The sequence below is a fragment of the Anomaloglossus baeobatrachus genome, chromosome 5 (assembly GCF_048569485.1).
Source record: "Anomaloglossus baeobatrachus isolate aAnoBae1 chromosome 5, aAnoBae1.hap1, whole genome shotgun sequence".
NCBI classification, from domain to species: Eukaryota; Metazoa; Chordata; class Amphibia; order Anura; family Aromobatidae; genus Anomaloglossus; species Anomaloglossus baeobatrachus.
In genome coordinates, this window is record NC_134357.1 from 566,949,554 (window position 1) to 566,974,973 (window position 25,420).

The following is a 25,420-nucleotide window of genomic DNA, read 5'->3' on the forward strand; positions in this document are numbered from 1 at the left end:
AGTTACATGAAATGATTTCAAAGACTATGAAAAATAATTAATTCAATTGAGGACAAAAAAAAAAGACAGCAGTAGTTTTCAGATAGCTGCAGGTTTTCAGTGTAAATCAAACCTGTAGGTTCCTTATTATATCCAGAAAATTATAAGATTTAGACATCTCATGTCTATGATCAGCTTTAATCCATCCTGCCATTTCCTTTGTCACGATGTGACTGCAGGATAGCGAGAAGCAGAGGAGACTATATTGTCCCTCACGCTAGGTGACTGTAGGCTGTCCCTGACCTCCAAATTACCTCTGACGGTGGAGACGCTAGAGTCTTCTGCCTTACTGTTCTCCTGACCAGATCTAATCTGTTACCCCCAGGGAAGGAAGGGGCAGGAGTGTGATGGAAACACTGATTAAGACAGACAGGGGAAAACCTAAACTCAGACACACTTCAAAATCTCAGGAACAAAAAGTAAAAAGACTAAGGAGAAAAGCAAGAGAAGGAAAGCAGCAACAAAAAGACAACAAGGGTTAACACCTCAACCGCTCACAGCAATAATGCACAACAACCACCAGTAAGTCTCACAAAACCTCATAAGACTAGTATAGGTAAGCTAACTTTTGCATTAATGGAAAGTGTAGCCAGTATATATAGGAGAGGAGCGAACGTGATTGGCTCCACCACAGCATGTGATCAAAATGACTAACAAGCATCCCTGCAGAGATTAACTCTTGCTAGTCTGCCCAAGTCTGTGGGTTGATGCTCGCATCTCCATGTGCTGATCACAGACATCAGAGACGTTAGGAGGCAAGGTGCCAGAATAATTAGTTTGCACGGTTCCTGACACCGCCATGAGTTAGTGATGCCTGCAAAAATCTTAAAAAAATAGGCCACTTTAGGCTAAGTTCACACTTCCGTTGTTTTGCATCAGTCACATGCGTTACTTGACGCATGTGACTGATGCGTTGAATTTCTTTGTCGGACTCCGTTGTGTGCGGGGGGCGGAGTTCGGGGGGGGAGGCGGAGTTTGGGGGCGGAGTTTGGGGGGGTTGGAGTTCAGGGGGCGGAGCTAAGGACATCAGTGCCGCGGTCTGCATGGCTGGGGACAGGTGAGTGAGTGAGTGTGTGTGTGTGTGTGTGTATGTGTGTGTGTGTCTACATGCTTGTGTATATGCGGAGTGCGGGAGGGGGCGGAGCGCGAGGGGGCGGAGCCGAGCGGAGCCATGGAGCTGAGGACGTCACTGCAGGGCTGGGGAGAAGTGAGTGGGTGTGTGTGTGAGTGTGTGTGTGTACACATGCGGAGTGCGGGAGGGGGCGGAGCCAAGTGGTGAAGTGTCAGCCTCCTTGCACACTGTATCAAGGGGAAATATCGGGTAAAAACAAAGCACTTTTTGCTTGGTTACCCGATATTTATCTTGGATACCAGCTTAGCGCGGGCTCCCTGCACCCGTAACCACTGTAAATATCGGGTAACTAACCAAAGCGCATTGCTTGGTTACCCGATGTTTATCCTGGTTACGGGGGTGGGGAGCCAGAGAGCGCATGCGCAGCGAAATCCTACGGATCGCGCTGCTCAAAAAACGTTACATGCTGCGTTGCTCCCGCCCGGCGGTCAGTTAAAAAACGACTGACCGCGACGCAGCGGATGCAACGCAGCATCATCAGTCACAATCCGTCACTAATAGAAGCCTATGGGGAAAAACAGGATTCCTGCAAAATATTTTGCAGGATACCGTAATTCCTCAAGGCTACGGATTGTGACTGATGCAAAACAACGGAAGTGTGAACTTAGCCTTACTAGAGACACAAGTCTAGTAGCACAATGGACCTCTGTTGGCCTTCCCAGTGACAGTAGGAGATGAGATTGTTCTCCAGGAATTTTGGGCATGCTTTCACATACATGAGATATACTGACATGCTCTGAACAACCTGTTCTAACTCTATAGCTTTAATATCTGGAGACTGTGAAGGCTAGGGAAAAAAGGGAAATTTACTGTCATGTTCCTGAATATGCAACCCATGTGCATGGTCCTTCTGCTGCAGGGTAAACTTCTGCCATAAAAGAAGTCCTACTGTCCAATATACCAAGTAAACTTTCCTCACACCGTTAATCTGCCTCATCTAGCCTAGGTTCCCTTTTAATTGGGTGTTTTTCCTTGACCACACCATTCTCATTATACTATATTATGACACCACCAGTTTGACTTTTTTTAAATTCTGGCCCTATCTAATCTAGAAAAGGTAATCATGCTTGAATTGCTCATTCTTTCCATTCTACGAGTAATATGGATTCACACTGAAATTCACTGATGGAAAACTAGTCAATGGATATTATTCTGCACTCTGGGTTCACAAGTCTAACTGCTGTACAAGTAATCTCCTATTGTGAAAGCGTTGATATGTCCAATAAAGTGACCATTCAGTGTATAATACTGGTGGATAAAACAAGACCTAGCACAAGACCTTCACAGCCGTCTACACATCATAGGGAGATTTCATGGCACCTTCTCTCCATCTACCTGATGATCCTGAGGAACATTGGGATCTTCTTGTTTACAGTCCTGTGGGAGAAGAGGACGGGGACATCTCTCTGGTGTTGTCCTCTTACTGGATAGACCTGGAGGAGACACATACAGGGACTGAATTCATTCCTTACATACAGATAATTATAGGCCGTGTGTATTTAGTCCTGTCTATTACCTGGTGATGTGAGGGGCTGGGGAACCTCCATCATGACATCCTTGTACAGATCTTTGTGTCCTTCTAAATACTCCCACTCCTCCATGGAGAAATAGACGGTGACGTCCTGACACCTTATAGGAACCTGACACATACAATGATACCGTCACCCACCGATCCCTTCATAGCGTTACTGTATAATGTCCCAGCATTCCCAGCAGTGTCACCTCTCCAGTCAGCAGCTCAATCATCTTGTAGGTGAGTTCTAGGATCTTCTGGTCATTGATGTCCTCATGTATCGGGGGGTGAGGCCCCGTGATTGGGCTCAGGGGTCTTCCCCATCCCTCAGACACAGGGGCCTGACAGCGCTCACTAGAGGTCTTCTTCACTACTGTGTAATCCTGGTTATGGAGAGACACAGTAAGAAATCTCACTCCAGACATTTCCAGAGTCCTCACCTCTCCAGTTCTGTCCATCTGTTATTCCCATAGATAAGAATGGTGTAATGTGACGTCATCAGAATCTCTCACCTCTCCAGTAAGCCGGAAGAGGATCTCTAGGGTGAGGTGTAATATCCTCTCCGCCATCTTGTCCCTGTCCTTAGCCATCCCTGACGGGGCAATCAGGAGCATTCTCTTATATAGAAGATCTCCACTAGGAGGATATTGCAGGGGCCTAAATGGGGAGAAGATCACCATAGCATCATAAAGAATACCAAGCCATAACACAAGTTTTTTTTAGTAGAGCACTTATGGCTGAATGGCTAGTTGGGTCAACACAGTACTGATCAGAAATAAGTGAATATTTCAAAATAAATACGTTTTTGTTTTATTTTTCCAAAAAGTCTGACCTGTGGAGAATCACAAAAGCTGCACAACTTTCAATAGCCCTGATAAGGCAATAAAAGACCTTTGAGAGACATTTCAACATCCGGTGCCATACGGAGTTTTTTTTCAGAATGGAAGCCTATGGATGCCGGATCCGGCGTCATCCATCATATGCCGGAATCCGGCGCCAGTTTCCGTTTTTTTTAAACTGAGCATGCTCAGTATCAAAACGGATCCGTCAAAAAACGGAAGAAACGGATGGAAAAAACTGATGCGAATGATCCGTTTTTTCGCCGGATCCGTCGCATCAGTTTTTTCGCCGGATCATGCCTGATGGCAAAAAACTGATGTGTGAAACTGGCCTTAATGAGAAGGCAACAACTGTTGGCGCAATTATTAGAAAATGGAAGAAACACAAGATGACTGTCAATCTTACTTGGTCTGGGGCTCCATGCAATATCTCACCTTGTGGGGTAAGCATGATTCTGAGAAATGTCAGGATCTGCCCAGAACTGCAGGGGAGGACCTGGTCAATGACCTGAAGAGAGGTGGGAATACAGTCTCAACAATTACAGTTAGTAACACACTATACCGTCATTGATTAAAATCCTGCAGGGCAAGTAAGGTCCCCCTGGTCACGCCAGCACATGTCCATGCCCGTTTGTAGATCACCAATGACTATCTGGACGATCCAGAGGAGGCATGGGAGAAGGTCATGTGGTCAAATGAGACCAAAATAGAACCTTTTGGTATCAACTCCACTCACTGTGTTTGGAAGAAGACTGAACACAACCCCAAGAACAACGTTCCAACCGTGATGAATTGGGGTGGAAATATCATACTTTGGGGGGGTGCATTTCTGCAACGGGGACAGGACGACTGCACCGCATTGAAGGGAAGATGACTCATAGATAGCAAAACCATTAAGGCGAGTATGGGCTAATTATAATAACGTGCTAACAAGCATTAACACTAGAACTACTGGACTCGTGACACCTATATAGAAATACATGGTGCAAAGTAGTCAAAATGACTACCTCAGTAGTTCTAGTGTTAAAGTGGCCCGTATCCATAAATGGATTGCAACTTAGAGTGATCGCTTACCTAAAACAATGGTGGTGTAGGGGAGCCAGACCAGAGGGGAACCTCCAACGGCCGTTTCGCGTTTCTTCCGGGAGGAGTGAGAGCGGTGTTGAGAGCCCGCGCCGCACTTTTGAGTGTCTGCCACCCGGTCATGTGATATCAATCATGTGACCGGATGCCAAGGGAGTCAGGGACGTGCGCACAGCCGCACAGCGATGTCCTGTGCAGCGGAGGGAGCGCAGCGTCACGGCTCCCTGGCAACAGGAGGGACGCTAGGAGCGCGGATAACCAAGATGATTGCAAGATGAGTGCCTAAAAGAAAGGCAAAAGTGCCTAAAGATCCTTTTTCTTGATTGTTATGACTTTCTGATACATGTTTGTATTTGGCACATGATGTGTGGGCCTTATACGTTTATGTCCTAACATACATACTATTTGCACGTACTGTATTCATTGTATTTCTTAGGCCCGTTTCACACATCAGTGAAAAACACTGACGTTTTTCACTGGCGTGTAAAACACGCACATGTCCCTGCGTGTGCCGTTAATCACGGCACATGTGGGTTGTCTAAGTGCAATCCGGGCTCCGTTCTCCGTGGCCCGTGATTGCACTTAGTAATCAACTCACCTGCGCCCGCTCCCGCTCTCCATGGTGCTGATCGCTCCCGCGGTGCAGCATCCGGCCGGCGCTGACCCCCGCAGCAGCTGCTTCCGGGTCGGCTGTGTCGCGCATCATGAATATGCGCGACAATAATGAGCCGGCTTAGAAGCAGCAAGCAGAACAGGCTGCAGAGGACATCGCTGGACGCCGGGTGAGTTAAAATGTTATTTTAAAAGTACATTTTTTTCTGGCACGTGTTTCACGGACCACACCACTGCGTGGTCCGTGGGACATCAGTGATGCCAGGAAAAAATGGACATGTCTCCGTGCGACAATCACGCACACGCGGGTACGCCGCACGGAGACACGTGCAGTGAAAAATCACTGATGTGTGAGCAGACCCATTCATTATAATGGGTCTGCGTATGTCAGTGATTCTTGTACGTTTAAAAAAAAGCACAAACGTCCCAGAATCACTGACGTGTGAAAGAGGCCTTAGTGACATGCTATTCCATTTGCACCTATGGTGGTTCTTCCCCAGCACATTATAACACAGTCATTAGGCTCTGACTGTACAATATATTGATAGCTAGTCCTCCTGACTATTGTATTCCCAATGATTTATTTCACCTCCCTTTTGTGTTAATGGAAAGCAAACCGTGAGCTATCTTTGCTTATTACTATTTAGACCTCCACATGTGTCACTTTCCACTTTGAGTATCTGTCAGGCTCGTCGGTGGTGAAGCGTCCTCCTTCTGAGTTTGGCAAAATATATACTTGGTGATGTGTTACACATGTGGCGTCTTACTTGGACTATTATGTCCTCTTTTTTAATGTTAATGCTTTTGCTTTCCTCGCCCTGCCACCAGGGGGGGTGCGGCCAGTGTGGTGTCCGGTGCTCGCCAGGTGCTCTACGTCCTGTACGTGTACCTGTGCGATCATCTGGGTTATCCGTGCTCCTAGCGTCCCTCCTGTTGCCAGGGAGCCGTGACATTGCGCTCCCTCCGGCGTGCCCTGCGCATGCGCACTTTGTGTGCTGCACGGGACATCGCTGTGCGGCTTCGTGCACGTCCCTGACTCCCTTGGCATCCGGTCACGTGATTGATATCACATGACCAGGTGGCATACACTCAAAAGGGTGGCGCGGGCTCTCAACACCGCTCTCACTCCTCCCAGAAGAAGCGGTCTCATACCGCGAAACGGCCGTCGGAGGTTCCCCTCTGGTCTGGCTCCCCTGCACCACCATTATTTTAGGTAAGCGCTCACTCTAAGTTGCAATCCATTTATGGATACGGGCCACTTTAATGCTTGTTAGCACGTTATTATAATTAGCCCATACTCACCTTAATGGTTTTGCTATCTATGAGTCATTTTCTGCGCTTTACGTTGTATTGCAATTTTACTGGGCTTCCTCAGTAAGACTCCATTATACTGAGTATTTATAGCCTTTACAATTGTGGTCTACGGGACCCAGGTAGTTATTCCCTAATCTTGTGCTTGAAATGTCCTATACTCTTTTCTTACCATTTATTGACAAATAAAATAAATTTTCTATTTTGCACTATAACTCCTTGTGCTCTTGTTTGATCATATTTTTTTTATTCTGTCTGTCACAGTTGAAGTTACCTGATAAAAATTACAGCCCTCTTCCTTCTGTGTAGGTGGGAAAACTTGCAAAATCGGTAATGTGGCAAAAGCTGTTACATAAATGAGGCAAATGTACAATGAATTAAACATTAGGAACATCAAAAATAATACAGAAGATCATTACGGTAGTTCTTCTGTAGTTATAAAAGCTTTAGACCTTCTCTTTGCCAGTGTATGTGTGGTGAACCAGATATATTTATTGCCAATAGTGCAAGGAGTCATAGAGACTATATACAGTTAGGTCCAGAAATATTTGGACAGTGACACAATTTTCGCGAGTTGGGCTCTGCATGCCACCACAATGGATTTCAAATGAAACCTCTACAACAGAATTCAAGTGCAGATTGTAACGTTTAATTTGAAGGTTTGAATAAAAATATCTGATAGAAATTGTAGGAATTGTACACATTTCTTTACAAACACTCCACATTTTAGGAGGTCAAAAGTAATTGGACAAATAAACCAAACCCAAAAAAAAATAATTTTATTTTCAATATTTTGTTGCGAATCCTTTGGAGGCAATCACTGCCTTAAGTCTGGAACCCATGGACATCACCAAACGCTGGGTTTCCTCCTTCTTAATGCTTTGCCAGGCCTTTACAGCCGCAGCCTTCAGGTCTTGCTTGTTTGTGGGTCTTTCCGTTTTAGGTCTGGAAATGCATGCTCAATTGGGTTAAGATCTGGTGATTGACTTGGCCATTGCAGAATGTTCCACTTTTTTGCACTCATGAACTCCTGGGTAGCTTTGGCTGTATGCTTGGGGTCATTGTCCATCTGTACTATGAAGCGCCGTCCGATCAACTTTGCGGCATTTGGCTGAATCTGGGCTGAAAGTATATCCCGGTACACTTCAGAATTCATCCGGCTACTCTTGTCTGCTGTTATGTCATCAATAAACACAAGTGACCCAGTGCCATTGAAAGCCATGCATGCCCATGCCATCACGTTGCCTCCACCATGTTTTACAGAGGATGTGGTGTGCCTTGGATCATGTGCCGTTCCCTTTCTTCTCCAAACTTTTTTCTTCCCATCATTCTGGTACAGGTTGATCTTGGTCTCATCTGTCCATAGAATACTTTTCCAGAACTGAGCTGGCTTCATGAGGTGTTTTTCAGCAAATTTAACTCTGGCCTGTCTATTTTTGGAATTGATGAATGGTTTGCATCTAGATGTGAACCCTTTGTATTTACTTTCATGGAGTCTTCTCTTTACTGTTGACTTAGAGACAGATACACCTACTTCACTGAGAGTGTTCTGGACTTCAGTTGATGTTGTGAACGGGTCCTTCTTCACCAAAGAAAGTATGCGGCGATCATCCACCACTGTTGTCATCCGTGGACGCCCAGGCCTTTTTGAGTTCCCAAGCTCACCAGTCAATTCCTTTTTTCTCAGAATGTACCCGACTGTTGATTTTGCTACTCCAAGCATGTCTGCTATCTCTCTGATGGATTTTTTCTTTTTTTTCAGCCTCAGGATGTTCTGCTTCACCTCAATTGAGAGTTCCTTAGACCGCATGTTGTCTGGTCACAGCAACAGCTTCCAAATGCAAAACCACACACCTGTAATCAACCCCAGACCTTTTAACTACTTCATTGATTACAGGTTAACGAGGGAGACGCCTTCAGAGTTAATTGCAGCCCTTAGAGTCCCTTGTCCAATTACTTTTGGTCCCTTGAAAAAGAGGAGGCTATGCATTACAGAGCTATGATTCCTAAACCCTTTCTCCGATTTGGATGTGAAAACTCTCATATTGCAGCTGGGAGTGTGCACTTTCAGCCCATATTATATATATAATTGTATTTCTGAACATGTTTTTGTAAACAGCTAAAATAACAAAACTTGTGTCACTGTCCAAATATTTCTGGACCTAACTGTATGTACTATTACATTAAGAAAATGAACAGTTTTGTCAATGTATTAAATGATTCCATTTCATCTGAAGATGTCACATCTCCCTTTTGACATATTAGTATGATGTCATCTATATATCTACCGTACCAACGTATACATTTCCATGTATGGATTATTGATGATATAAATGTAAATGTTCTCCCACCATGACATGTATAGATCTGTCAAAGCTGAAAAAGTTGTTTTTAAAAAACTAGTGAGAGTAATGATAAATTAATTAAATACAGATGAATACATGCAACTTTTTTGTAAATGGAATAAGAGAGCTTGTAGCGCTAAATCATAAGGTATGGATGGATGTAATGATGTGACATCACATGTGACCTAAATAGATTTCTCTCCCCAATTAACATTGTTTAAACTGGATACTAAATGCTTGGTATGATGAATGTGACCAATTGTTTCTGTGACTAGTCACTCTAGTATGTTGTCGCCGATCCAATACCTGCCACTATAGATCTTAAACTAGGTGGCAAACCTGCTTTGTGAGTCTTAGGGAGGGCGTGGAAGATGGGACAAATGGAATGGTGTCATGCTAGGTACAGGAAAGTACAAAGGAATGGCGAAAGGGAAGGAAAACCATGTGTCTAGTGAAGAGGAAGATGGTGACCCCTTACCAAAACCTACTGTTGGTCGCTGGGGTCCCTCACCACCATAGATAGTTTCCGCACCTATGCACCAAGCCGGATACCTGACCCTAGGTAACCCAAGTGCTGGGCCCTAGATAGGGAATGGGTGGGATGAGCTGTCACGGTCATCTCTCTGCTATGAGAGATTAGTGAGAGGGCCTGGGTCTGAGTCTCACTTTACATGGTGAGACTTTGCTATTTAAAGGGAACCTGTCATCAGAAATTTAGCTTTAAAGCTAAAAGTTTCCCCCTCTGCAGCTCCTGGGCTGCATTCTAGCAATGTTCCTGTACTTTTTGTGCACCCTTTGAAACTAAATTAAACACTTTATAAAGTTGTACCTTTTTGCCTGCAATTCTTGTAAATTATCCATGGGGGCGGGGTCTCTTGCGTCCGTTGCTGTCCCTCCTGCAGATTGACGCTGTCCCCCATTGCTCCATTTCATATCTCCGGCGCTGTGATTGCATCACAAGTGCCCGCCCATAATCTCGTGACCGCGATCTCCCCTCTGCCTCCAGTGTTCTGCGCAAGCGCTGGAAGATGACCCGACGTCAACTCCTTCCCATCCTGCCATGCAGCAGGAAATAGATGGGAGGAGCAGAGGAGCACCATAATCTCGTGCCTGCGACCACGTCACCAGCGGTCCTCGCGTGCACGGGACTTCGGGCGCAGTGGGTGGTGTCCTGAGATATGAAATGGAGCAATGGGGGACGGCGTCAATCTGCAGGAGGGACAGCAACGGACGCAAGAGACCCCGCCCACATGGATAATTTACAAGAATGGCAGGCAAAAAGGTACAACTTTATAAAGTGTTTAATTTGGTTTCTAAGGGGGCACAAAAAGTACAGGAACCTTGCTAGCTAGAATGCAGCCCACGAGCTGCAGAAGGGGAAACTTTTAGGTTTAAAGCTAAATTTCTGATGACAGGTTCCCTTTAAATGTGGTTTTCTTTCCTTTGGGAAAGAGAGGGTTATTGTCAGTTTGCTTTCCAGCAGCCTCAGTCTCCTGATAAGGTGTTTCCAGTTTGAACCCCTCCCAGTCCCTTAATATACTTTCTGCTGCCAGCAGAGGGTGCCAGTTATTCTTGATTCATTTGAATTCTGGTCTTGGAGCAGGATGGAGCTGCTGAAACCATTTCTTGGAGTTGCTGGTGTGGTTGCAGTCGGTGCTTATGGCAGCAGTCTGTTGTGGTGTTTGTGAAGATGTAATTTATCCTCTCACTGTATATGCTGTGATACTATGTCATGATATGTATATTTCCCTGGTTGTATTAGTTGTAATTCATGTATTTTCTTGGGGGAGCTACTGGTCTCAATGTGTCTCTCTCATACAATTGTAGTCTTGGCATCTAATGTGATTATGTAAATAGCCTGTCCTCTTCTTTCCAGAGTTGTGTATCTAATCTGTAATTGCATTGGCCAGTGAAGGAATAGTCATTGTTCTTTACAGCAGGGGATCCCTTCATCTACTGTGGCTGGCAGACATATTGGAGCCCTGTGATGGACCAAACCATTGATGATAGGATGTGTGACCCCCACCCCCTGAACAAACATGGTGGGCTGGTCAAGCAGCACAGACAATGCATTTCCCTTTTTGTAACTTCAGAGTGAGCTGAAACTTGAAGAGAGCAGGAGCCCCAGCCTGGGTGGCTGTGGACACGGACGGAGCTAGGCCTGTGTGGCGGCCCGTGGGATTGTGTGGAACTCTTTGGACTACTGTAAGGACGATTGCTTTGTTATCCGGTCCGAGGATTGTCGGGAAGGGCCCCCGAATCTGTTTTATGTGGACTAATCGTGTGCTGTTCCTGTATTCCTGTTAATAAACCTGTTGGATCGTTCCTCGGCCTCGTCCATCCTTTGCTCTCTTGTACACCCCCGTCACAGTGTTTTCCCCCTGTCTGTCTTTCTTTAGTGCAGCAGTGGGGCTAGTGTCCTTCACCTACCAACTCCCTAGCCAAGGACTATTGTAGGGTCATCTCAGGGATTCAGGTTCCTACTCTGTGACAGGTGAGGAACTGGTATAGTGACTGGCTAGTAATGCAGGGTACAGCGGCAGGTAAGTGGAGGAGGTGTCCATCTTACCTCTCACTAGTACTAGTGCTCACTGTTGTTTAAGTGTCCCCAATGTATCCCTTGTTTTTTGTGGTGTTACCCGTTTAGTTGTGTTTGGCCTCACGTCGGACCGTCCCCAGTCCATGTTGTGACATGAGCTCTTCGTCAACCTAACTAAACACTAGAGAAGACACAAGCAGGACACCCAGGGGGAAAATGCATGAACTACTTATCCACTGTTGACTTAGGTAGAAGTTCAGCAAAGGTTTCAGCAACAATACCATAGATGAGTACAAGCCACCTGCTTGCAACCTAAGCTTGAATGAACTTACCGTATTTTTCACTCCATAAGACACACTTTTTTCCCCCAAATGTTGTGGGAAAGTGGGGGGTGAGGCTTAAAGTCTGAATATGGCTGCAGGGAATGAGGATGCCCACTCATTTCATATGCACGCCCATCCTCCCGCCCATCCTCTCTCAGTGCTGAAACCGGCTCTGACAGGTGGGCGGGGGGTTCGCGCATAGTAAACAGCCGGCCTGCATGATCACCCCTGGCAACTACAGCCTGGAGTGATATGTGCGGCTATATTCACTGCCCCCCGCGCATCATTATCAGCGTGGGGGGCAGTGAATAAGTACGGTATACTCACCGGCAACTGATGCCTGCAGCACCGCGATGTCCTCCTGTCTGTCGGCCAGCTGATCTGTGTAAAGAGCGGTGAGCACAGTGATGACGTCATCGCTGTACGCACCGCTAGTCTTCACCCACATCAGCCTACAGACAGGAAGACATCGCGATGCTGCAGGGGAACGGCTCCACATAGGTCAGCGGAGCTGCTGCTGACACAGAGAGGAAGATGATCGATACTGCAGGAAGTGAGGAAAGACGAGTATAAACGTTTATTTTTTTTTCTGTGCCATAGGATACAGGCTATATAGCAGGATGGGGGTATATAGAAGGATGAGGGCATATACCAGGATGGAGGTATGTTATAAGCAGGATGGGGGTATATAGCAGGATGGGGGTATATGAGCAGGATGGGGGTATATTATGAGCAGGATGGGGGTATATGAGCAGGATGGGGGTATTTATCAGGATGGGGGTATATAGCAGGATGGGGGTATTTATCAGGATGGGGGCTATACCAGGATGAGGGACATATATACAAGGATGGGGATCATATACAAGGCAGGAGGATCATTACCAGGATGGGGTACCTTAGTAGAGAATTTGGGAACATTACCCCCATAACAGTGGCAGCAGTAGATCCTCGCCCATTACAGTGTGTCTTGACCACATTTGTTGCTTAAAATTTTATTTTTCTCCTCTAAAACCAGGGTGCCTCTTATGGTTCGGTGCATCTTATAGTCCGAAAAATACGGTAATAATATCACCAGGACAAGTCCAGGGAAGATGGGAGTATTTAAGCACCAAAAGAATACTGATGATCAGCAGCTGGGTGGAAGGTGAGCTTTTGCTGGGTCCAAAAGGGGAAGAGATGAATCCAGCAGGAAAGCTGTCTGATACAAAGAATACTAACAGCAGGAACAATAGAAAGTCAGGGAGCGTTCTGCGCAGCCAAACGCTGTGACGTTCTATAGCCAGAAACCACATGACTGTCTGTCAGCCGTGACACACTTGTAACAAATGGTCGACATACAAATATTCAGTTGTTTACACAAAAAAATTAATTGTTCGCCCTCCAGAATGTCTGACAGCTTAATTAACACATTGATCATAGGATCAGGGTCGGACTGGGGTGTCTGGGGCCCACCAGGGGAATTGACTCCAAGGGCCCACCCTACAACTACATGCAAATACCTATTAGCCACTATCCCCATTATAGTGAAGCACTGACTGTAAAGCACAGGCGGCTCCTGCACATCACCTATACACAATAACTGGGATGTATAATTACAGTAGTTCGCAGTAGGGGATCTTTGGTGACAAGTTATCACCAATCCACAGGTTCGGTAGGTAATAACTTATTGATCGGTGATACCAAACCAGTGGTAACCGCACCAATCGGAAGAATGATGAACTTTTATCCCCATTATACAATGCAGCAACAGCAGGTGGGGTGTGTGACCGCAGCTCCATTCATCCTCTTTGGAGTGGTCAGATATAAACAAGCACAGCGCTCACAGCCACTGAGGGAATGAATGGATCAGGGGTTGAGTAAGACTCGAGCTCCAATGGGGATAAAGGTTGCACAATTTGCCGATCAGTGCAGGTCCCAGCATCCGACCGCACTGATGAATAATTTACCACTTATCCTTAGGCCTCGTTCACACTTTCAGTATTTGCTCAGTATCTTACATCAGTATTTGTAGCCAAAATCAGGAGTGGGTAAAAAATACAGAAGAGGTGCTCGTGTTTCTATTCTACATTTCCTCTGACTTTAACACTCCTGTTTTGGCTTCAAACACGGAGGTAAAAATCTCCGCAAATACTGTGTGCACATGGCCTGAGAAGAGGGGACTACTTGATTTCACTGGAGAACCTCTGTAAGTGCATATGTGCTACAGTGCAATAGTCACAGGACAGGGAGGGGTTAAACATGCAAATATTTAAACTATTGGAAATAAAGAATCTTCCCCATATTGATAGAGAGAAAGTGACCTCCATACACAACACAATCCACTATACCAAACCTACCACATACAAGGGAGAAATACCACCACTAGTGTTGAGCCACCCCCCTAGTGTTCGAGTTCGGTTCGGTTCGTCGAACGGCAGCTTAGTTCGGCGAACGTTCGACGAACACCTTCGAACCCCATTGAAAACAATGGCAGGCAAACAAAAACACATACAAACACATTATACATGTACACATACAGTTAATAAACATTGCCATTACACTTACAGGTTCCCGCAATGCATCCTGCAGACTCTGTCTTCCGCCGCTTTTCCTTACGATCATCGCTGCGCCCTCCCAGTAACCAGCACTGATGATAGGACCTTCCGTGACGTCGTCATAGCATGTAACCAGTCACGTGTCTATTATCTCATTGGCTACAGACTGGTCACATGGCTAGACGTCATGCTAGATCCTGTCAGTGCATCTCTCCGGTACGCGGAGCTCCTTTGAATATCATCGTGTACCGGCGAGATGCTTGGCCACATGGTCGACTCCCTGTCCCTGCATGTCAGCGCTCTTTACAGAGTCAGCCCACATGCAAGGACTGGATGCCACAGCCGGTTACTATAGCAACGGTGGAGGCAGTGACGTCACCACTTACAACCCGCAGCCTCTGCTCACTCACTGAGTGATCGCAGCCTCTGCTCACTCACTGAGTGATTAGACTGCATGGGAGCAGCAGCGTCTTCCTCCCATGCAGTGCTGTCTGATGTAGCAGAGCTGCATGGGTTGAAGGAGAAAGAAGACAGAAGACCAGGATTATGGAGGGTTGAGAGGGAGTAATAAACATGGAGTCTCTAAGTGTGTCTGTGTATTTATTTCTGTTAAAGTATTTTTTCTCTGTGTGGTGTCTTTTTTTTAACCCTTTATTGGAGATTCTTTTATTCAAGGTATAGAATGATAGCAAAAACAAAACGTTTCGGCTATTTGCCTTCTTCAATTTTTGTAGCTCTACATGACAAGAGAACAAAATATTAATACCAAATAACAAAACATATATATCATAGTGACACAGATACTACACATAAAAAAAAAGCATCATATCATATGCATAAAAAAAATTTTTCATTACCTATGGAAATGAACCTATACCGCTATTTTCTAGGGCAGCTGCGGACTGCAATTCTCAGCGGAGGTGCCCAGAAAGCTTGGGCACCCTGCGCTACGGATTCCAATCCCCAGCTGCCTAGTTGTACCTGGCTGGACACAAAAATGGGGCAAAGCCCATGTCGTTTTTTTTTAATTTCATGAAATTCATGAACTAATGAAAAAAAAAAAAAGGGCTACCCTATATTTTTGGTTCCCAGCCAAGTACAAATAGGCAGCTAGGGGGTTGGGGCAGCCTGTAGGTGCCTGCTGTACCTGGCTAGCATACAAAAATATGGCTAAGCCCACGTCATTTTTTGGGGGGGCAAAAAACTCCTGCATACAGTCCTGGATGGAGTATGCTGAGTCTTGTCGTTCTGCAGCTGCTGTCTGCTCTCCTGCATACACTAGTGGATGAAGTATGCTGAGCCTTGCAGTTCTGCTCCCCTTGCCTCTCCCTCCAGCATACAGTTCTGGATGGAGGATGCTGAGCCTTGTAGTTCTGCAGCTGCTGTCTCCTCTCCTCCATACAGACAGACAGCAGACCGCAGCTGCAGAATTACAAGGCTCAGCATACTCTATCCAGGACTGTATGCAGGAGGTTTTTGCCACCCCAAAAAATTACGTGGGCTTCGCCATGTTTTTGTATGCTAGCCAAGTACAGCAGGCAGCTATGGGCTGCCCCAACCCCCAGCTGCCTATTTGTACACAGCTGGGAACCAAAAATATAGGGAAGCCCTTTTTTTTTTAATTATTTCATGAATGTCATGAAATAATTAAAAAAAAAAAATGACATGGGCTTCGCCCAATTTTTGTGCCCGGCCAGGTACAACTAGGCAGCTGGGGATTGGAATCCGCAGCGCAGGGTGCCCATGCTTTCTGGGCACCCCTGCTGCGAATTGCAGTCCGCAGCCGCGCCAGAAAATGGCGCTTTCATAGAAGCGCCATCTTCTGGCACTGTATCCAACTCTTCCAGCTGCCCTGGTGACGGGTGGCTCACTGGGTAATAATAGGGTTAGGGCTAGCTGTATATTATCAACTGGGCCTAAGCCCGAAATTCATGGTGTCACGCCAATATTAGACATGGCCACCATGAATTTCTAGTACAGATAAAAAAAAAAAAACAAACACACAAAAAATATTTTTATTAGAAATAAAACACAACACAATTAGTGACTCCATCTTTATTGAAATAAAGAACCCCCCTCCATAGTAATCCTGGGTCAAGGGATCCGCGCCGTCCAATCCGGATCCAATATCATCTGATCGGTTTGCTGGAAGGCAAAGCGATCAATGATGTGTCAAGTTCAAGGGCCTGAATCACATGACACAGCAGCTGATTGTATAAACGGCTTTTATACAATCAGCTGATGCATCAGTGCAAAAAAAAAAAAAAACTACACACTTCTGTGCAGACACCTGTCAGACAGCAACAGCTGATAGTTTAGCCGGCCGGGCGGTAAAAAGCCGGCCTCACCGCTCAACCGCTCGATAGTGTCAGCTGATTCCGTCAGGTGACCGCATCAGCTGATAATTGCCAGGTCTGAGGGAGAAGAGAGAGAGGAGAGGGAGAAGAGAGAGAGAGGAGAGGGAGAAGAGAGAGAGAGGAGAGGGAGAAGAGAGAGAGAGGAGAGGGAGAAGAGAGAGAGGAGAGGGAGAAGAGAGAGAGGAGAGGGAGAAGAGAGAGAGGAGAGGGAGAAGAGAGAGAGTAGAGGGAAGAAAGAGGAGAGGGAGAGAGAGGAGAGATGAGAGAGAGGAGAGATGAGAGAGAGGAGAGAGAGAGAGAGGAGAAAGAGAGAAGAGGAGAGGAGGGAGGAGAGAGGAGAGAGAGAGAAAGAAAATGAGAGAGACTGAGAAAGAGAGAGAGAGAGAAAAAGAGAGAAAAAAAGAGAGAGAGGGGGAGAGAGAGAAAAAAAGAGATAGAGAAAAACGAGAGAGCAATGCAGCCTCATTCCGTGAACTGCTCCGATTTTAGAGGTGTGTCCCGCGGCTCACAGCTGATGTCCGGCTCCTCCCCTCAGTGCATAATTAAATTAAATTATAATTATAAATAATAATTATAATTTAAAATTAAAAATAAATTAAATTCTTTACCGGGATGGCCGGGACTCGAACTCGTGAACTAATTCTTCTTAAGCGGGAGCTCTATCCATTGAGCCACTGAAAAGCATAGGAAGATTTGGTAATCTTGACCTCTATACTGCAGTAGAGAATCTAGAAGCAAATAGTTCAGCTGCAAGGATGGATGGATGGGCGGATGGATGGATGGATGGCGAGAGGGATGGATGGATGGGCGGATGGATGAATGGATGGGCGGATGGATGAATGGATGGGCGGATGGATGAATGGATGGGCGGATGGATGAATGGATGGGCGGATGAATGGATGGGCGGATGGATGGATGGGCAGATGGGCGGATGGATGGATGGGCGGATGGATGGGCGGATGGATGGGCGGATGGATGGGCGGATGGATGGGCGGATGGGATGGCAAACACCGGCAGTACCGCACTCATCATCCTCGCACACACGCAGGCACTACAACCCCGATCATCACCGCACACACAGGCATTACCTCAGTGACGTCCCCGCTGACAGCGCGGCTCACTTCATTGCTCCGTGGATCTGACACGGAGCGCTCGTGTTCTACGGTGCTCCCTGTCAGCTTCATGTAGCAGAGCTAGATGCATCGCGGGACCTCTGTGGATTACGTCTGACCTGGAGGGGTATTTGGGGATTTTAATAAAATGGTGAAAAAGGGTGTTTTTTTGTTTTTTATTCCAAGTAAAGGATTTTTCGTTGTGTGTGTTTATTTACTTTTACTTACAGGTTAATCATGGAAGGTATCTCGGGGAGACGCTGCCATGATTAACCCCCTTATTACCCCGATTGCCACTGCACCAGGGCAATTCGGGATGAGCTGGGTAGAGTCCCGGGACTGTCGCATCTAATGGATGTGGCAATTCCGGGCAGCTGCTGGGTAATATTGTTAGGTTGGTGGGCTCCCCATAACATGGCGCTCCCCATCCTGACAATACCAGCCTCCAGCCGTGTGGCTTTATCCTGGCTGGTATCAAAATTGGGGGAACCGCATCTTTTTTTTTATTATTATTTATTTATTTTACTGCACGATATAGACCCGCCCGCCGGCGGCTGTGATTGGTTGCAGTGAGACAGCTGTCACTCATCGTGGGGGCATGTCTGACTGCAACCAATCATGGGCGCCGGTGGGCGGGGAAGGCAGGGAATACCTGATTGAATAATGAAGCGGCAGCCATTTTAAAAAAAAAAAGCCGCAGGAGCTTTGACAGCCATGCAGCGCCGCACCCGTGATCGGTGAGTAAAAAAGAGAGGGATTGTGCTGGGGACGCAGGACGCATGCAAATACACAACGTGCGCACATACTTACTGTGAAAAGCAACGCTTTTGGTGATCGAACCGTTCTCGAACGGTAACTCGAACTACCGAGCTTTAAGCAAATCGTTCGAGTTCGTCATTGAAATTGGCGAACCGTTCGACTCGAGCATCGCTCAACTCTAACCACCACATAGTGACCAGACAACATATTACCACCACATAGTGACCAAATACAACCACAAACAAGGGAGGAATACAGCAACACCGTGACCAAACATATTACCACCACATAGTGATCAAACACAACCACATACAAGACAAGAGAGTAATACAGCCACACCATAATTAGACCACATAGTAAGCAAATATTAACACATACAAGGGAGAAATACCACAACACTATGACCAGACTACATAATGACCAAATAATATTACATACAAGAGACAAATACCACCAAACCATGACAAGACCACATATTACTACTACACAATGACGAATACTACAATAAATGATCATGAATAAAAAACACAATACTAAAATTACCATCAATGCCATTATACACATGAGCTCAATATATAGTGTATAGTGTGTGTGTGTGTGTGTGTGTGTGTGTGTGTGTGTGTGTGTGTGTGTGTGTGTGTGTGTGTACATGTAATACACTGACTTATCAGTGACGTCTCTAGCTGAGGTTATTCATCTTCGCTTTTCCTCTTCATCCGGCACTGACCATCATCACTATTTGCTGCCATGACGCGACTGCAGAAAATAACAGTCACCTATAGCTGATCACTCCCAGAGTATATTCCACACTTTTTCCCCAATTTCTACACTATGTCAGACTTTTGATCCCCCATGGAAGACAGTATCCTCAAAATTAACTTATATTGCAGCAGTAATGATCTCCCCTAATTTGCCAATACAGTAATTATGCCCCACGTGCCACCATAAACCAATAATGTATGTCCCTCATTCTGGGGCCTTTTATTTAATAATATCTAGGGGAACAAGTGGAATCAGAAGGGGTTAATTGCTTTCTGCACAAAATATCCCCCCACACACTGCTCCTCTCCAAAATAGGGCCACAAACTGCCCTTTTCCATAATGTACCCCCAAAACTTGCCCTTTCTAGAATATCTCTCTGCATAAATTCCCCCCGCTCCTCATTTTACTACACTGCCTTTCACAATTCCTTTCCTAATTGCCTCATAATGACCCTCATTTCCCCATAAAGCCCCCACTGCCCTATGTCACTTGTAAAGTAATACCACTCCTCCCCCACCAAGCCCCCCTCATCTCAAATTACCCCCCCATACTCTGGAACGCTCTACCTCAGCACATCAGACTCTCCACTACCATGGAAAGCTTCAAGAGGAACCTCAAGACCCACCTCTTCCAACAAGCCTACAACCTACAATAGCCCTCAGTCCAGTAGACCACTGCGCAACCAGCTCTGTCCTCACCTATTGTACCATCACCCATTCCCTGTAGACTGTGAGCCCTCGCGGGCAGGGTCCTCTGTCCTCCTGTACCAGTCTGTCTTGTACTGTTAATGATTGTTGTACGTATACCCTCTTTCACTTGTAAAGCGCCATGAAATAAATGGCGCTATAATAATAAATAATAATAATAATAAATTACATATATACTTGAGTATAAGCCGAGGGCCCTAATTTAACAATAAAAAACAGAAAACTTATTGGCTCCAGTATAAGCCTAGTGTGGGAAATGCAGCAGCTACTGGTACATTTCAAAAATAAAAATTGACCCCAATAAAATGTAATACCCCCATCCCTGTGCCGAGTAGCAACGGGGCCCCCCATCCATGTGCCGTGTAGCAACGGGCCCCTCCATCCCTGTGCCGTATAGCAACGGGCCCCTCCATCCCTGTGCCGTGTAGCAACGGGCCCCTCCATACTTGTGCAGTGTAGCAATGGCCCCCCCATACATGTGCAGTGTAGCAATGGCCCCCCCATACATGTGCAGTGTAACAATGCCCCCCCATACATGTGCAGTGTAGCAATGTCTCCCCCATACATGTGCAGTGTAGCAATGTCTCCCCCATACATGTGCAGTGTAGCAATGTCTCCCCCCATACATGTGCAGTGTAGCAATGGCCCCCCCCATACTTGTGCGGTGTAGCAATGGGCCCCCCCATACGTGTGCGGTGTAGCAATGGCCCCACCCCATACATGTGCGGTGTAGCAATAGGCCCCACCATTCTTTGTTAATGTCCTCATTCCAGTCCCCTTATTGTCCCCTATTATTCCGTTGTTTACACGCAGACAAAACTTATTCTCACCTGTCCACCGTTCCTGTGGTGTCCTTAGCTTACCAGTCCGCAGGCTCATAGACCCCTCCATGACCTCGTCCGGTGCACGGAACCGCCACCGCAGGATGCCATCAAGGCTTTACTGCAGTTAAATGCTTTGCGGCGCCGTAAAGCAGTTAACTGCAGTAAAGTCATGAAGTCAGCCTGCAGCGACGGGTCCGTGCAGCGGACGGGTCACTGAAGGGTGTAGGTGTCTTGAGGTCTGGAGCATCGCGGGAACAGAGGAGAAGAGGTGAGAATGATTTTTTTTTCTTCGGCTCCTCCTGAGCGCTTACCTGCAGCCCTGCGCATTCTCTTAATCTCTACGGCCCCGGCGGCAGTGGGATGACAGCTGATGTGTCGGTGCGGGTCTGAGCAGCTCCTCCGCCTCCTGTCACTGGCCGCACTGTCCAAATTTACGCGCGTCTGAAGGATACACGTACATTTGAATAGCGCGCAGTCTCCAGGCCTGTGCAACAGATATGTACAGGCCTGGGACTTCCGCAGAGCAGTGCAGGACCTACGGTAAGTCACATGACTGTGATGTCACGACAGGTCCTCCTGCACCTGCGCAAACTATAGCGATAGCACAAGTTCTGTACTATTGCTGCAGTTTGTGATTGAAAGGCTGGGGGGCCCATCAGAACGTGGGGGCCCTGCCCAGTCTGCACATACCGCTAGCACTGAGAAACCGGCAGCCCCGCGGCGCTGTACACAGCCCTGCATAATATAAGGCTCGGGGGCCCACTAAGGGCCCGAGGCCTACCGGGGGATTCCCCGCTACCCCGGCAGCCAGACCGACCCTGCATAGGATTATTAGCAAGAGGAAGATAAGGGTCCTTATCCAATAACAGAAAGAACTTCTCATTTATACAATAGACTGTCCATTATGACAACTGAACCCCCCCTATTGTCCAAGGATCGGATCACTCATTTCTTAGCGAACATAGACGACACGAACCGCTGAGCTCAGGATTAGAAACGCTGTAGCCAATGTGACATCGCCTCTGCAGCCAATCAATAGTAATTGCTGAAGTGAAGGAGACACGGCGATGAACCTGGGAAGGGTGAGTAAAGCACAGTTTGTTATTTTAGACAAAATGACGCCTGTGAGGTCAATGTAGCTGTAAACTGAAAACCCGTGTAGGCTAATTTCCCACCATGCGTACTCGCTGTGGTTTTGTTTATTTTTTGGCCAAAAACAATGCAAAAAAAAGAAAAAAACAAACTTAAAAAAAAGCACGATAACAGCACAAGTCTGGCTAATTAGTGACGAAAAACTTCAAATACTCCTGGAAACTAATGAAAAATGTCCCCCAGAATGTCAATACTAAAAGATACAACACATACAGTGCTGAAGGGGTTAATGCAGCCGGCGCCCAATAATAGAGCCCCTGCACCTACCTCCACCTGCAGAGCCGCACACTAGATATATAATACCCTGCACCTACCTCCACCTGCAGAGCCGCACACTAGATATATAATACCCTGCACCTACCTCCACCTGCAGAGCCGCACACTAGATATATAATACCCTGCACCTACCTCCACCTGCAGAGCCGCACACTAGATATATAATACCCTGCACCTACCTCCACCTGCAGAGCCGCACACTAGATATATAATACCCTGCACCTACCTCCACCTGCAGAGCCGCACACTAGATATATAATACCCTGCACCTACCTCCACCTGCAGAGCCGCACACTAGATATATAATACCCTGCACCTGCCTCCACCTGCAGAGCCGCACACTAGATATATAATACCCTGCACCTACCTCCGCCTGCAGAGCCGCACACTAGATATATAATACCCTGCACCTACCTCCACCTGCAGAGCCGCACACTAGATATATAATACCCTGCACCTGCCTCCACCTGCAGAGCCGCACACTAGATATATAATACCCTGCACCTACCTCCGCCTGCAGAGCCGCACACTAGATATATAATACCCTGCACCTACCTCCTCCTGCAGAGCCGCACACTAGATATATAATACCCTGCACCTACCTCCACCTGCAGAGCCGCACACTAGATATATAATACCCTGCACCTACCTCCTCCTGCAGAGCCGCACACTAGATATATAATACCCTGCACCTACCTCCACCTGCAGAGCCGCACACTAGATATATAATACCCTGCACCTACCTCCACCTGCAGAGCCGCACACTAGATATATAATACCCTGCACCTACCTCCACCTGCAGAGCCGCACACTAGATATATAATACCCTGCACCTACCTCCACCTGCAGAGCCGCACACTAGATATATAATACCCTGCACCTACCTCCACCTGCAGAGCCGCACACTAGATATATAATACCCTGCACCTACCTCCACCTGCAGAGCCGCACACTAGATATATAATACCCTGCACCTACCTCCACCTGCAGAGCCGCACACTAGATATATAATACCCTGCACCTACCTCCACCTGCAGAGCCGCGCACTAGATATATAATAACCTGCACCTACCTCCACCTGCAGAGCCGCGCACTAGATATATAATACCCTGCACCTACCTCCACCTGCAGAGCCGCACACTAGATATATAATACCCTGCACCTACCTCCTCCTGCAGAGCCGCACACTAGATATATAATACCCTGCACCTACCTCCACCTGCAGAGCCGCACACTAGATATATAATACCCTGCACCTACCTCCACCTGCAGAGCCGCACACTAGATATATAATACCCTGCACCTACCTCCACCTGCAGAGCCGCACACTAGATATATAATACCCTGCACCTACCTCCACCTGCAGAGCCGCACACTAGATATATGGCTGCTCTGTGCTTCCAGGACCTGTGATGATGTCACATGGAGGGGAGGAGTCAGGGGTCACATGATCAGCTCCTCAGTGTATGCAGGACTCTGCTGTGCTGGGTGTCATGGTGCTGGATGAGGGGAAGGTTATGTGTGGGGTCAGGAGGGGTTTACAGTGTGGATGCAGCAGAGCAGTGTGTGTATGAGGTGTACGGAGCGGAGCCGTGTGTGTACGAGGTGTACGGAGCGGAGCCGTGTGTGTACGAGGTGTACGGAGCAGAGCCGTGTCTGTACGAGGTGTACGGAGCGGAGCCGTGTGTGTACGAGGTGTACGGAGCGGAGCCGTGTGTGTACGAGGTGTACGGAGCGGAGCCGTGTGTGTACGAGGTGTACGGAGCGGAGCCGTGTGTGTACGAGGTGTACGGAGCGGAGCCGTGTGTGTACGAGGTGTACGGAGCAGAGCCGTGTGTGTACGAGGTGTACGGAGCAGAGCCGTGTATGTACGAGGTGTACGGAGCGGAGTCGTGTGTGTACGAGGTGTACGGAGAGGAGCCATGTGTGTATGAGGTGTAAGGAGCGGAGCCGTGTGTGTACGAGGTGTACAGAGCGGATCCGTGTGTGTACGAGGTGTACGGAGCGGAGCCGTGTGTGTACGAGGTGTACAGAGCAGAGCCGTGTGTGTACGAGGTGTACGGAGCGGAGCCGTGTGTGTACGAGGTGTACGGAGCGGAGCCGTGTGTGTACGACATGTACAAGCAAGAAGGCCAGGGGTGAGGAGTGAGGGGAAGATGATAAGAGGATGATAAGGTCCTAAACCCCACTTGGCGAGAAGGCCATCCATCCACCTGACATGCACTGTTTGGAGGAAGAGAAGGTCGTCACGCTGTCTCAGCTGGACAGCAAAAAAGATAGCAGGGTGCAAAAGCACAGCAACCGTCCACTAGCCAGTACGTTGGCTGCTATTGCCCACTGTGCCAATGACCTGAGCATGCCAAAGCCAGCTCAGAAGAGCTCCCTGGTTTGGGATTTCTTCAGGCAATGTGCTGAAGACAAGACATGGGTGGTTTGCACACTGTGCTGTCAAAGTCTGCAGCGAGGATTAAAGGGAACCTGTCAGGTGCAATATGCACCCAAAACCATGAACAGTTCTGGGTGTATATTCCTAATCCCTGCCTAACCGTCCAAGGCTATAGTAGCATAGAAAAAGATATGTTTATGTACCTTACACCTTCCAAGTCATTTCCCCCAACTCCATCACTCTCATTCCCATCTTTTGAGGTCCACACCATCAGGCTCTTCCATCTCCTCTCCCTCAGAGTAGCGGTCATATACCATCCCCCAGGCTCACCCACAACAGTCCCTTGACTACTTCTCAGCCTGGCTGCCACACAACATGTCCTCAGTCTTACCAACCCTTATCCTGAAAGGCTTTAAAGGGAACTCTTTGTTCTCCTTCTTCTGTAGCCGCGGTGCATGACGGGTCCAACGTCATCCACACTCGCCGATATTCCTGAGCAGGGCAGATCAAAGTATTGTAGTGCGCCTGCGCAGGACCGGCAAGTGTGTATGACATAGACGCGTCATGCACACAGGCTTCAGAAAGAGGACGAAGATGGCCGAAAGAGGCGGCGCCATCACCGGAGAACGGAGACGCCCATATGGCCCACCGCGCGACCGTTAGGTAAGTTTTATAAAGTGTTTTTATGTTCTCACAGTGGCCTGGGCTCTTATATAGAGCATGTTAGAATGCTGTATATAAGAGCCCGGTGGTGGTGGCCGCAGCTTATACGCCAAAACAGTGGTGACCGGTTCCCGTTAACATCCCCATGAACA

The 25,420-nt window shown here is 47.3% G+C and overlaps 3 protein-coding genes across 5 annotated transcripts in view; all 3 read right to left on the reverse strand.

Moving 5' to 3' along the window:
- Positions 1 to 2,602, reverse strand: part of LOC142312383 (uncharacterized) — a 10,013-nt gene extending 7,411 nt beyond the window's left edge. For all 3 annotated transcript variants that reach the window (XR_012754371.1, XR_012754370.1, XM_075351324.1), the window contains exon 1: positions 2,507 to 2,602. The gene's annotated coding sequence lies outside the window, so the exon portion shown is untranslated. The remainder of the gene's footprint in view (positions 1 to 2,506) is intronic.
- The window catches only part of LOC142312400 (uncharacterized), a 93,482-nt gene that overhangs the window by 43,237 nt on the left and 24,825 nt on the right, over positions 1 to 25,420 (reverse strand). The window lies entirely within an intron of this gene.
- On the reverse strand, positions 1,785 to 21,860 carry LOC142310577 (oocyte zinc finger protein XlCOF29-like). Its single transcript, XM_075348096.1, has 5 exons — positions 21,768 to 21,860; positions 3,959 to 4,031; positions 3,197 to 3,341; positions 2,894 to 3,067; positions 1,785 to 1,958 (listed from the first exon to the last, which is right to left on the reverse strand). The coding sequence occupies exons 3-5, from the start codon at positions 3,296 to 3,298 to the stop codon at positions 1,785 to 1,787; spliced, it is 450 nt and encodes a 149-aa protein (XP_075204211.1). The 5' UTR covers positions 3,299 to 3,341; positions 3,959 to 4,031; positions 21,768 to 21,860.